Source organism: Oryctolagus cuniculus, chromosome 11, assembly GCF_964237555.1.
Source record: "Oryctolagus cuniculus chromosome 11, mOryCun1.1, whole genome shotgun sequence".
Classification (NCBI taxonomy): Eukaryota; Metazoa; Chordata; class Mammalia; order Lagomorpha; family Leporidae; genus Oryctolagus; species Oryctolagus cuniculus.
Genome location: NC_091442.1, coordinates 53,557,576 through 53,570,948, shown reverse-complemented (window position 1 = coordinate 53,570,948; position 13,373 = coordinate 53,557,576). Strand labels below are relative to the sequence as shown.

The 13,373-nt window shown below is 46.2% G+C and overlaps 1 protein-coding gene across 4 annotated transcripts in view; it reads left to right on the top strand.

The window, feature by feature from the left end:
• The window catches only part of LIMA1 (LIM domain and actin binding 1), a 98,976-nt gene that overhangs the window by 24,262 nt on the left and 61,341 nt on the right, over positions 1–13,373 (top strand). For 3 of the 4 annotated variants that reach the window (XM_051846276.2, XM_051846273.2, XM_051846271.2), the window contains exon 2: positions 9,428–9,569. In XM_051846276.2, coding sequence (XP_051702236.2) covers positions 9,451–9,569 — 119 coding nt within the window. In that variant the 5' untranslated portion in view covers positions 9,428–9,450. Of the gene's footprint in view, positions 1–6,099; positions 6,191–9,427; positions 9,570–13,373 lie in introns of all 4 variants that reach the window. The other variant, XM_070052208.1, reaches the window with a different exon arrangement.

Here is a 13,373-nt window from a genome sequence, read left to right as displayed (position 1 = left end):
ACTCACAGAGATCTTTCATGTAGGTCATTTTTTGCCACAGTGTCTTGGCTTTCCATAGCTGAAATGCTCTCATGGGCTTTTTAGCCTGATCCGAATGCCTTAAGGGCTGATTCTGAGGCCAGAGTGCTGTTTAGGGCATTTGTCATTCTGTGAGTCTGCTATGTGGCCTGCTTCCCATGAACAACTAGCCTTAAGATTGCCTGATAAGCATTCATTTTCTGCACTACTTGTGTTTTGGATAAAATTTAAAGCTTTGTACAATTCCATTCTAGGCAGATGTAGAGAGCTTCCTCTGTCTAATTTTATTTATTTATTTATACTTTGTTTGAAAGAGACATAGAGACACACAGGAAGAGATCTTCCATCTGCTGGTTTAGTCCCCGAACGTCCACAACAGCAAGGGGCTAGGCCAAGCCCTCTGCTTCCCTCTACTTCTCAAGTGCAGACAACAGCTGGAAGCGGACCAGACCAAAGCCAGGAGCCCAGAACTCCATCTGGGTCTCCCATGTGGGTGGCAGAGACCCAGGTTCTTGAGCCATCATCTGCTATCTTCATGGGTGTACATTAACAGGAAGCTGAATTTCCAGCAGAGGTGGGACTCAAACCCAGGCCCTCTGATATGGGGTGCAGGCATCCCAAGCAGAGTCTTACCTTCCATGCTGACCACTGCCCCACTTCTGCTTAGAAAGCAATATACTTGATGCAAGAAGGGCAAGAGGCAGTGTCAAGTAGGGTTTATCAAATTATGATGAGGGAGGGGAAGTGACCTGTGCTGACTGGGAATAGGATTGGGGCAGTTCAGGAGAGGTTGAGCAGGTAATTTTCATTTGCGTTATTAAAGGTAAATAAATTGAGTAGGCGATATGGTCCCAGATGGTATGAAAAAATATATAGTGTTTCAAGGGAAGAGAAACTGATAATGGTATCATTTTAGAGATTCTGGATCTCTCTTGAGAAGTCTAAGTCCTATGGGGCTAGGTTTTTGACTATCAGAGAAAAAAGTTACAAGTAAGCAAGAATAGAGATGTATGTCTGAGCGTCAGGGGTTAAGAAGCTGCTCGGGACACCTGCATCCCATATGAGGTACCTGGTTCAAGTCCTGCTTCTGATTCAGTTTCCTGCTGATGTGCCTTGGGTCCCTGCCAACCAAGTACAAGACCCAGATTGAGTTCCAGGCTTCTGATTTTGGCCTGCTCTACTCCCTAGCTGTTGCATGCATTTGAAAAGTTGGAGGGAATATCTTTCAAGTAAACTGCAAATAAATAATAAAAAATTAGGTAACAATACATATATAACTGTAAAAGTAATTGTAACTTGGATCTTGAAAAAGCACTATGTGTGAATGCATTTCATGTTGCTTGTATATAAAATTCCCCTTTGTACCTTGAAGTTTTTTCACTTTTTATCTTAACTAGTTGTTCCCTTTTACTTGTTGATATTCAGATTGAGAAGGTTTGTTGGTAGATAAATAGAGAAATTTTAAAACTCCACAACCTCCTTCTAAAAGATAACATTTTCTCTTAGTAAATCTGTGCTTTGTTCTAATTTTTCGTCTGTATTCAGGTAGCTATACCACATGCTCAGGTAATCTGTTGGGACAAAGGGGTAGAAAGGAGGTGGGGTGTGGAACTGAGATTGGATTTATATAAGAGCAGGATTTTATTAGTGGCTTCTGGGATTGCTATTGTGACAAGTCCATTTGCTTCTGTCCCAGCCTGGGAGAGAGAATTCCCTTGGTTAGGTGAGTCTGTAAGTGAAATTAGAATAAGTTTCCTGGAACAGCCAAGGGCCTCACCCTAAGCAATAGCTTAAGGAAGCAGATACGGGCCAGTTCCCAGTGAGTCACAGCCCAACCCTTAAGCTTTTCAAGGACCTTTGTTCCTGAGATCTTTATCTTCAGGCCATAGCTCACCCAGGACCATTGAGCGATCCCCACTCAAGCTGCCTGATTTGATAAAAGACCTTGACCAGGATTTAGAACTCTAGCTCTAATGCAAATCAGCAGGTGACTTTGGGAAATTATGGGGCCATTATGTGGCTCAGGTCCCTCAATATAAAAAAGAGGGAGATTTGGTTACTGCATTTCTAAGCTTCTCCCTTAGTGTAAAATTCTGTAGTATGTATCTAAAACTGGCATCTTTCGCCTCAGCAGCTTGCCTTTCTTTCTTTTTATTTTAATTAAGATTTATTTATTTGAAAGGCAGAGCAGTAGAAAGACACAGAGAGAGATCTTTTATCCACTGGTTCTCTCTCCGAATGGCTACAACATCCAGAGTTGGGCCAGGCAGAAGCCAAGAGCCAGGAACCCAATCCAGGTCTCCCATGTGGGTGGCAGGAACTCAACCCAATTACTTGAGCCATCCCTACTGCCTCCCCGAGTTTGCATTAGCAGGAAGCTGGAATTGGGAACAGTCCAGGCACTGCAGCCTGGGACACAGGTATTCTAACGTGTGGCCTAACCCACTAGGCCAAATACCTGCTCCTTGTATTTGCTTTTTTTTTTTTTTTTTAACAGGCAGAGTGGACAGTGAGAGAGAGAGAGAGAGACAGAGAGAAAGGTCTTCCTTTGCCGTTGGTTCACCCTCCAATGGCCGCCGTGGCCGGCGCACTGTGGCCAGCGCACTGCGCTCATCCGAAGGCAGGAGCCAGGTACTTATCCTGGTCTCCCATGGGGTGCAGGGCCCAAGCACTTGGGCCATCCTCCACTGCACTCCCTGGCCATAGCAGAGAGTTGGCCTGGAAGAGGGGCAACCGGGACAGAATCCAGCGCCCCAACTGGGACTAGAACCCAGTGTGCCGGCGCCGCTAGGTGGAGGATTGAGCCGCGGCGCCGGCTGTATTTGCTTTTACAGAACCTTTCTGTGTTCCTCCATAGAGACTGGGTAATCCACTGCAGAGCTCTTATCTTACAGATAGGGATATTAAAACTCGGGGAAATCATTATTTTTATTCACAGTAAAGGTCAAACCTATGTAAGGGATAGCACACTGAGACTAGAACTCACCGTGCTCGCCCACAGGCTCCTTCTCCACTGTTGGAAAATAGCCCAAGGTTTCCAAGGCTCTTCCTATGCTGGCCCCATTCTGTCTCTTCCTATCTTATCTTCAACTTCTTTTGCACCTAGAGTCTAACTCACTCCCTAAAGGTGCTAATGCTTTTCCTGGCACCGAGGTGCCCTTTTCTTCTCCTGTGCTCACTTTGTTGAAATTCTGTCTATTCTGTAAGTCCCAACTCAATTCAGGTTTGTTTTTTTTTTTCCCTTCTTTCCCACCAAGCCAGAAAAGCAGGTGGTATAGCAACCCTGGTAGATTAGGAGCACTGCTGGGGCAGGGTCCTCTCCCTACATCTAGAAAGTAGGTATTCAGAAACCTGGTGCCAGATCTATCAAGAAATCAGGTCCTGGAGCTGGCACTGTGGCATAGCGGGTTAACGCCCTGGCCTGCAGCGCTGGCATCCCATATGGCCGCCAGTTCTAGTCCAGGCTGCTCTTCTTCCGATCCAGCTCTCTGCTATGGTCTGGGAAAACAGTAGAAGATGGCCCAAGTCCTTGGGCCCCTGCACCCATGTGGGAGACCTGGAGAAAGCTCCTGGCTCCTGGCTTCGGATTGGCGCAGCTGCGGCCATTGCGGCCAGTTGGGGAGTGAACCAGCAGATGGAAGACCTCTCTCTCTGTCTCTACCCCTTCTCCGTAACTCTGTCTTTCAAATAAATAAAATAAATATTAAAAAAAAGAAATCAGGTGCTAACTATAGCTATTGTGGTACAGTGGGTTATGTTCTTGGCTTGGAATACCTGCACGCCATATCAGCATGCTGGTTCAAGACCCAGCTACTCCACTTCAAATCCAGCTTCCTAATAATGCATCTTGCAAGGCAGCAGATGGTGGCTCAAGCGTTTTGGGCACCTTCCACTCAGATGGGAGACCTGGATGGAGTTTGGGGCTCCTGACTTCAGCCTGTCCCAGCCCTGGCTATTGCAGGCATATGAAGAGTGAACCACTATGGCGACCCTGTGGCATAGAGAGTTAAGCTGCCCTCTGCAGTGCCAGCAACCCATATGAGCGCCAGCCCAAGTTCCAGCTGCTCCACTTTCAATCCAGTTCCCTGCTATGGCCTGGAAAATCAGCAGAAGATGGAGCATGTCCCTGGGCTTCTGTACCCATGTAGGAGACCCAGATGAGGCTCCAGGCTCCTGACTTCAAGCCAGGCCCAGCTCTGGCTGTTGCAGCCATTTGGGGAGTGAACCAGCAGTTGAAAGCGCTCTCTTGCTCTCTCTCTCTCTCTCTCTCTCTCTCTGTGTGTAACTTTGCCATTCAAATAAATAATATTTTTTTAAAAATAGGCTTTTTCCATATGTTTAAAAATAAAAAATGAACCAGTAGATAGATTACTCAGTTGTTGCTCTGCCTTTCAAATAAATGATTTTTTTTTTTAAATCATGTGCTATGGTGGACATTTGGCCTAGTGGTTAAGACGCTCACAGTCTACATCAGGACTTGAGTTCAATTCCTGGCTCTGACTACTGACTCCAGCTTCCTGTTGTTGCAGACCTGGGAGAAGCAGTGGTGATGCTTCAAGGAGTGATACTCCTGCCCCCATGTAGCAGCCTTGTGTGGACTTCCTGGCTCCCATTATCAGCCTCTGCCCAATCCCTCACTATTGCAGGCATCTAGGGGGTAAACCAGCAGATGGGAACTCTTCTCTGCCTTTCAAGTAAATAAGCAAACAATTTTTTTAAAAAGTCATGTATTGAGGTTCTAGTGTTGTGGCATAGCAGGAAAAGTTGCCACCTGTAATGCCAGGATCCGATGTGGGTGCCAGTTTGTGCCCCAGCTGCTCCACTTCTGATCCAGCTCCCTGCTAATGGAGCTGGAGTGCAGCAGAAATGGCCCAAGTGCTTGAGTCCTTGCCACCCACACAGGAGACCTGGATGAAGCCCCTGGCTCCTGGCTTTGGCCTGGCTCAGCCCAGGCCATTGTGATCACTTAGGGACTGTACCAGTGGACGGAAGATCTCTGTCTCTCTCTGTGTCTCTCCCTCTCTCTATGTAACTCTGAGATTCAAATAAATAAAATAAATATTAACAAAAAACTCACATATTTTGGCCTGCATTGTGTCATAACAGGTTAAACTGCCATTTGCAGCACCAGCATTTCATATGGGCAGAAGTTTGAGTCCCTGTTGCTCCTCCTCCCACCCCTTTTTAAGATTTATTCATTTATTTGAAAGACAGAGAGAGAGGTCTTCCATCCACTGGTTCACTCCCCAGATGGCTGCAACGGCCGGAGCTGCACCAATCCAAAGCCAGGAGAGAGGAGCTTGTTCCAGGTCTCCCACATGGGTGCAGGGGCACAAGCACTTGGGCCATTCTCCACTGCTTTCTCAGGCCACAGCAGAGAGCTGGATCTGAAATGTACCAGCTGGGACTCAAATGGGCACCCACATGGGGTGCCGGCACTGCAGGTGGCAGCTTTATCTGCTATGCCATAGCACCAGCCCTGCTGCTCCACTTCTGATCCAACTCCCTGCTAATTCACCTGGGAAAGCAGCAGCAGATGTCCCAAGTCCTTGGGCCCCTGCACCCAAGTTCAGGACCTGGAAGAAGCTTCCAGCTTCTGGCTCCAACCTGGCCCAGGCCTGGCCATTGCAGCTGTTTGGGGGAATGAACCAGTATGTGGAAGATCCCTCTCTCTGTAACTTTGCCTTTCAAATAAAATAAATCTTTTTTTTTTTAAAGATTTATTTGAAAGCCAGAGTTACAGAGAGGCAGAGGCAGAGAGAGAGGTCTTCCAGCCACTGGTTTATTCCCAATTGGCTACAATGGCCGGAGCTGTGCTGATTCGAAGCCAGGAGCTAGGAGCTTCCTCCAGCTCTCCCACGTGATGCAGGGCCCAAGGACTTGGGCTATCTTCTATTGCTTTCCCAGGCCACAGCAGAGAGCTAGATTGGAAGTGGTGCATCCGGGACTCAAACTGGTGCCTATATGGGATACTGGCACTGCAGGCAGTGGATTTACACACGGTGCCACAGCACCAGCCCCTAAAATAAATCTTTTTTAAAAAAAGCCATGCTTTGATCCTCAGCTTTATCTGTTTCTCAGGTGCTAATCATGTTGCTAAGAAGTAAGAGTGTGCCTCTGAAAGAAGTGTGACCAGGGTGAAAGTGAGAGCCACTCAGTGCTTAAGTATAAGGTATGCCTTACATCAAGGTGGATGTTCTCACTTTGCTTGGCTATCTGGCTGAGAGTAATCAAAGCCATTGACTTAAACATGGGAATTAACTCCTTTTTCTGGGTACAGCACAGTGGCATACAGGTTAAGCCACAGTCTGCAGTGCCGGCATCCCACATGGGCCCTAGTTTCAAGTCCTGGCTGTGCCACTTCTGATCCAGCTCCCTGCTAATCCACCAGCAGCAGAAGATGGCCCAAGTGCTTAGGCCCCTGCACCCATGTGGGAGACCCGGAAGAAGGTTCTGGTTCCTGGCTTTGGATCAGCCCAGCTCCAGCTGGGGAGTGAACCAACGGATGGAGGACCTTTCTCGCTCGCTCTCTCGCTCTCTCCCCCCTCCCTCTCTCTCTCTCCCTCCCTCCCTCCCTCCCTCCCTCCTTCTCTAACTCTGCAGCTCTGCCTTCCAAAAGAATGGATAAGTCTTAAAAAAAAAAAAAAAGACATGGGAGCAACAAACAATTCAGATTAACTGAATTATGTAAAACCACAAGCCTCCATCTGCAGCGCTTGAGTATCTTCTACTGCTTTCCCAGGTCATCAGCAGGGAACTAGGTCAGAATCGGAGCAGCCGGGATGTGAACCAGCACCCATATGGGATGCTGGCTCTGCAGGCAGGGATTTACCCACAATGCCACAGTGCTGGCCCCTGCTTCCATGTCTTTTGCTCACTGGAGAAAAGGCTGACCAGTGTTTGTGAGTCTGTCAGTTATAAAGTGGAGAACAGTTGTCATGTATTATGTGATGCCCTCAGGTTTATTTATTAAAAAAAAAAAAAAGGTAGATTTAAGGTTATTTAGTCCAGGAAGCAGATAATATTTTAAAAAATTTTTATTGCTTCCTTATACTGTATCAGGGTCTTTTCTTTGTCTTATTTATTCATCATAAGGATACTATGAAAAATCCAAGTTTTAGGGAAAGGAATCCAAATTTATGTGTGAGGCCAATACCACTTACTTTAGACATATCTGTCTCTTACAGCAGACATCCTGACCACTAGAGTACTTGTTCTGTGCTGCCTTCCAACCTGGGGTTAAAACAAATAGATTCACACAAATAGTAAAGCTGTACATAGATTTCAAAATTTTGGGCACAAAAATAAACTCGCCTTTTAATTCTGTTTTTCCATAAACTTTTTAAAAATGTTTATTCAAGAGGTAGAAAGAAAAAGCTTCATTCCTCAAATGTCTGCAACAGCTGGGATTAGGATGGGGCTGAAGGAGCCTGGAAGTCAATCCAGGTTTCCCATGTTGGTAGTATAAACCGTATATTCTACCAGATCAGGTATGCTCTGCGGCTGTCAAAGAAAGCTACAAACAGTACTTCAAAAAGTTCAAAGAAAAGAGTGGGCAGTTGGCCTAGCAGTTAAATGCTGTATCGGAGTACTCATTTGAGTCTCAGCTCCTCCACTTTCCATCTAACTTCCTGCTAATGCTCCTGAAAACAGATGATGGCCCAAGTATTTAGGTCCCTGCCACCAGATGGAGTTCTGAGCTCTTGACTGCTGCCTGGCCCAGCCCTGGCTGTTGTGGGTATTTGGGTATGTTGTGGGTATCAGCAGATGGAAGATCCTTCTCTCGCTCTCCTGCTCTGCTCTTTGAAATAAAAAAATCAATATTTTTTTTTTTTTTTGACAGGCAGAGTGGACAGTGAGAGAGAGAGAGACAGAGAGAAAGGTCTTCCTTTGCCGTTGGTTCACCCTCCAATGGCCGCCGCGGCCTGCGCGCTGCGCTGATCCGAAGGCAGGAGCCAGGTGCTTCTCCTGGTCTTCCATGCGGGCGCAGGGCCCAAGCACTTGGGCCATCCTCCACTGCACTCCCGGGCGACAGCAGAGAGCTGGCCTGGAAGAGGAGCAGCCGGGACAGAATCCGGCGCCCCGACCGGGATTAGAACCCGGTGTGCCGGTGCTGCAAGGCAGAGGATTAGCCTAGTGAGCCGCGGCGCCGGCCAAAAAAAAAAATCAATCTTGAAAACACACACACACACACACATACACACACACACAGAGTTCAGATTAATGGATAGAGACTACTTGAGGCAAAGATATGGCTTTATGTATTCTTTAGTTTGAAGAGATTTTTTTAATTTAAAGATTTATTTATTTTTAAGTCAGAGTTACACACAGAAGGAAAGGCAGAGAGAGAGAGAGGTCTTCCATCCTCTGGTTCACTCCCCGATTGGCTGCAACGGCCGGAGCTGCGCTGATCCGAAGCCAGGAGCCAGGAGCTTCTTCCGGGTCTACCACGTGGGTGCAGGGGCCCAAGGACTTGGCCATCTTCTACTGCTTTCCCAGGCCATAGCAGAGAACTGGATTGGAAGTGAAGCAGATGGGACTTGAACTGGCGCCTAAATGGGATGCCGGCACTGCAGGTGGCGGCTTTGCCTGCTACGCCACAGCACCAGCCCCTGAAGAGATTTTTATAAAATTCAGTTTAGAGATTTTATTTTCTGAATTGAAAGTACATTATGTTTCCCCCAATTGTTTAAGGGCTTTAAAATACTAAGAATTATAAAATCAGCCAGTGCTAATAAATTATATTTGAACACATTATCTCCCTAAGTCTACATTAAAACCCTTTAAAGATAGATATTATCCTCATTTTTCAGCTGAAGAAACTAAAACTGAAACAATTACATAATTTGTTCAAAGTAACAAAGTTATGATTTTGCTGGAATCTGTCCCACCTTAAAGCCCTTGCTCTTCTAATACGCCATTCTGTGTACTCCTATCTCTCCCCAACACCAGGTGGCCAGTGCCACAAAACTTGTGGGTAGAGGGCAGCCAAAAGAAACTTGGATGCAGGTAGAACCTACTTTGGATCTGAGTCTTGTGAGAGGCTGATTGTACCTCTCCTGGGATGTAATTCAGTAGAGGAGAACATTTCACTCCAAATGTGACTTTGGAACAGACTTGGGTTCAGGAAAAGGCCAGTTAGTATCTACACAGTAGGATCAGTCATAAAATGATGGAACTGGAAGGGACCTTAGAGATCATCTTGTCTAACCTCCTTTTGTAGGAAACTCCAGCCCAAAGATATTCAATCATTTGACCAAGATTACACAGTTTCAGAGAGAATCAGTAGAAAAGTATAGTGTTCTAGTGTAGAGTTCTCTGTTCTCTACTTATACCACACCACTGCCAGTCCCTGGATGCTGGAAAGTCCTCTCCTGTGTCTAATGTTTTGCTTTTCTTTATTGCATAGGTATTTCAGTATCTGAAGACAAGATGGAATCAGCTCCATTTAATAGACGACAATGGACTTCGCTATCACTGAGGGTAACAGCGAAAGAACTTTCTCTTGTCAACAAGAACAAGTCATCGGCCATTGTGGAAATATTCTCCAAGTAAGTGCTGAGCCTGGTCCAAGAGGACCATCTGTGTGGAGCGCATGTTGCCATCTGTCAGGGAAATTGTGAAGGAAATACAAGTACGAAGGGGCCTTACTGAGCACTCCCTGGATTTTGAGCACCTTGGAAGGCACTGTGGAAACAGAGGATGGTAACAGTAATCAAAAGACATATTCTCTGCCTTGGAATTTTTGTTTAGTTGGGGAAAGAAAAAGTTACAACAGACAATTATAATAAACATAATTGCAAAGCAAAATATCAACAAGGGCAAAAGGAATAGAAGTGAGGATGGGATAAAGAGAAAGACCATCATGAGCAGGAGCTAAGCAGGAAGGCTTTCTGGTGGAGATGAATTTGAACACAAGTTTTTTTTGGTTGAAGGGGCTGGTAGGTACACTTTATACCTGCATTTTTCTAATCACTATTTACATGGCTGTTTAGATTTAAATTAATTAAAATTAAACAGCATTTACAATTCAGTTTATCAGGTGCATTTGTTGCATTTCAAGCACCTGATAACCCTTGGCTGCCATCTTCAACAGCACAGAGACATTTCATCACTGGGCAAACTTCTGCTGAACAATGCAAAACTGTGCTCGCCTGGCTGCATGTTTGGGAAATCAAGGTTTTTTGGCACACAGCTGCGCGCATTTGTGTATGTCTATGGCTGATCTTGTGCTATAACGGTAGAGTTACAGTTGCAACTGAGACCATATCACCCTTACAGTCCAACATATTTACTGTCTGGCCCTTTAAGAACAAAGTTGCTGACCCCTGCCCTGGGTATGAGGGCCCCATTCTTGTGTGTTTTATATCCCTAGTGTGTAGCTGTAGCCCAATGACTAGCATAGAGACATCAGCAGATGTTCAGGGGCCGGTCTGTGTCAGTGATGTGCCTGAGTTGGTACACACATCGGCCAGTGGAGATGCCGTGGTAGGGAGGAGCCTTGGACAGGCAGTAGGCTCGCCTTGTGCGTATAGACTTTGCGAGTAACAGGAAGCTGCTGCACATTTTGTAGAAGAAAGCTGGTAAAGATGTGAAGAAAGTGATTCTGGGAGCTGTGTCAAGGACACAGTGAAATACCAATAGGGAATTTCTGTTATCTGCAATGTCACCTTTTCTTCAAGAACAAATCCGTCAAACACCTGCTATGTGCAAAATGCTGCCCTTCCAAATTGTTGACCTTGGTTCCTACTTGGTGCAGTGGAGGTCAAGGTGAGACCACATGGCCCTTTTACTGTCTGCATTATATATTTTTACATTGCAGTAATTTTTATCAGAAATAAAATCTAGGAATTAATTTTTATTTTTATCAGAAATAAGAGAAAATCCATAAAGATATGTCAGATGGGGGAGGGGGGATAAAGCTACTAAAACTTAATCCTGACCTCAAGGAATTAAACAATATAATTTAGGTCTCCAGACTTTCCTGGTCTTAAGGATCACCTAGGGTTCTTATTGATAGCATGGTTTTCCAATTACCTATGGTGGTATTTAAAAAAATTCTCCAAGATGTAGTGTCTTAAAATAATGACAGCATTTATTTTATAGCTTATGAATCTCCTGTTTGGGCTGGGCTTGTCTCTGCTGTATTCAGCATGAACCATGGTAGCTCAAAGGTGGAGGCTATCATCCAAAGACTCCTTGCAGTCGGGTGGTTGATGTTGACTGTTATCTGGGCTCTCAGCTGGGGGGCCGTGGTCATAACATCCACACATGGCCATTCCATGTGGCTGTTTGGCTCGGTGACTGGATTCCAAGGGCAAGAGTCCAGAGCCAGAGGCAGGGAAAGAACAAAGGAGGAAGAGAGCTGGAATTTGGGTTCCCTGGAAGTCGTCCACTAATACTCTGGTCACCTTTTATTCATTAGAGGTGAATAAGCCTGGCTTATTTTCAGGAGAAAAGGAATTCAACTCCACCTTCTGGTGGGAGGAATTTTTTTCCAGAAATGTTTTAAAATCATCCTATATGACTTCCCAGGCTACTCCTCTGCAGATTCTGATTTGTCTGGAATGGGGCCCAGGGGCTTGTTTTAAACAAACAAACAAAAAAAATGATTTTTAGCTTCAGGGAAGTTTGGGAAGCACTGGGAGTGGAACAGATGGTCTTAGGAAACCTAGCAATAAACTTGAATATGAAGTAGAGTGAATACAGTTTAAGACAGGAGGTTCCAGCAAAGGATCATGGAAGCTGAACACGAATAAAGGAGTCAGGGATCAAACCAGCTGGCATGGAGACGTATGAAAGGGAGAGGGACCGGTGCGGTTCAGTTAGGGCCAGGTGGCCTTGAATGCTGTGCTAAGGTTAGGGTCTTGTTGAAGGTTTCCACGCAGGGAGAGTGTCAGGATCAGACTTACCATGCTTCTCACACAGTGTCAAAGGTATAGCAGAAAGGTAAGAGATCGATAGCACGGAGGCAATTGATGGAGCTCTCTCCGGAGCCAAAGTGAAAGCTGTTGAGTGTGGGGCACCAGCGCGGGGAAAGGAAGGGAAGGATACGAGGCGGCGTTGAGATGTGATTGATGAGATTTGGAAACTCCCTGTTCTGCGGAAAAACTTCTACACGTTCTTGCCCTTTTTACCTCCATCCCCCACTCTGCCATCCCCACCTGTCTAACTAAAATTGGCTTTCCCTTTTCATGGCTTCTGTCTCTGAGTAGTGGCTGCCTGCTCTCTCTGCACATGCTTCCCTGAAATATGCTGGGCTGGGAGCTTAGGTTGCTACTCTTCTACATCTCCAGTGCCATTTCCCGTGCACTGTTTTCCATGCCCACTTCCATATGTCTGCCTGTACCACACTGCTGTCTTCCCCTTCATTGCAGAGGTGTGTCACCTCTGGGATGAGCTCCCTGCCTTCCTTGGGGACACTAACTCCCAGCCTCATTTTCCTCTTTATGTCTCTCTTTCTGGGTGAGGCATATTTTCCTTGTATAGACTATTCATCATCACTCCCTCCTCCAAGTGCAAGCAGCAACCCCCAACATTGTGGCACCCAACAAAGAAAAACAGGAATACAGGAGAAGACCCAACAAGACAAAAAGCCTGCACATTCCAGATGCCCCCCACCCAGGTCCAGTGGCACCCCCATGAAGAACCACTGGCCCATATTGTTGGACCTGTGTGATACTTTGGACTCATAATTTCTTTCTTTTTTTTTTTTTCAAGAATTTATTTACTTGAAAGGCAGAGTGTCAGAGAGATCTTCCATCCACTGGTTCTATCCCCAGATATCCACAATGGCAGGAGCTAAGCCAGGTCAAAGCCAGGAGCTCAAAACTCCATCTTAGATCTCCCATATGAGTAGCAGAAACTCAAGTACTCAAGCTGCCATCCAGTGCCTTCCCAGGCACATTACAGGAAGCTGAACTGGAAGCATGGAGTGGCCAGGACTTGAACCCAGGAAGCGGCTTAACGTGCCATGCCACAATGCCCACCTGAAATTTCTTGATCTTCCCTGCTTCTTCAACCTGCATGTTGTTTGGCACACTTCCGCTTCCAGTCTCAACCTTATCCTTCTATGAAATGACCCATTCAGAAATCCTATTAGAGCCTCCTGGTCTTCCACACGTTACATTCTCTTACTCGCACTAGCCCTGGGCTTTGACCTCACCAGCACACCCTGCTCCACACCCTGCTCTGGACATCAGCCCTCTTCCTGGCTTCGCTTCATTCCTTGCACTTCAGTGAGGCACTCACCTCTTCCTCAGTGCCTCTCACTCTTCATTCTGTCCCTCTCCAGCCCAGCTGCTTCTCACAAGGGCTTGGGTCCTGCAGTAGCACTGAGGAGAGGAAGTTGGAAA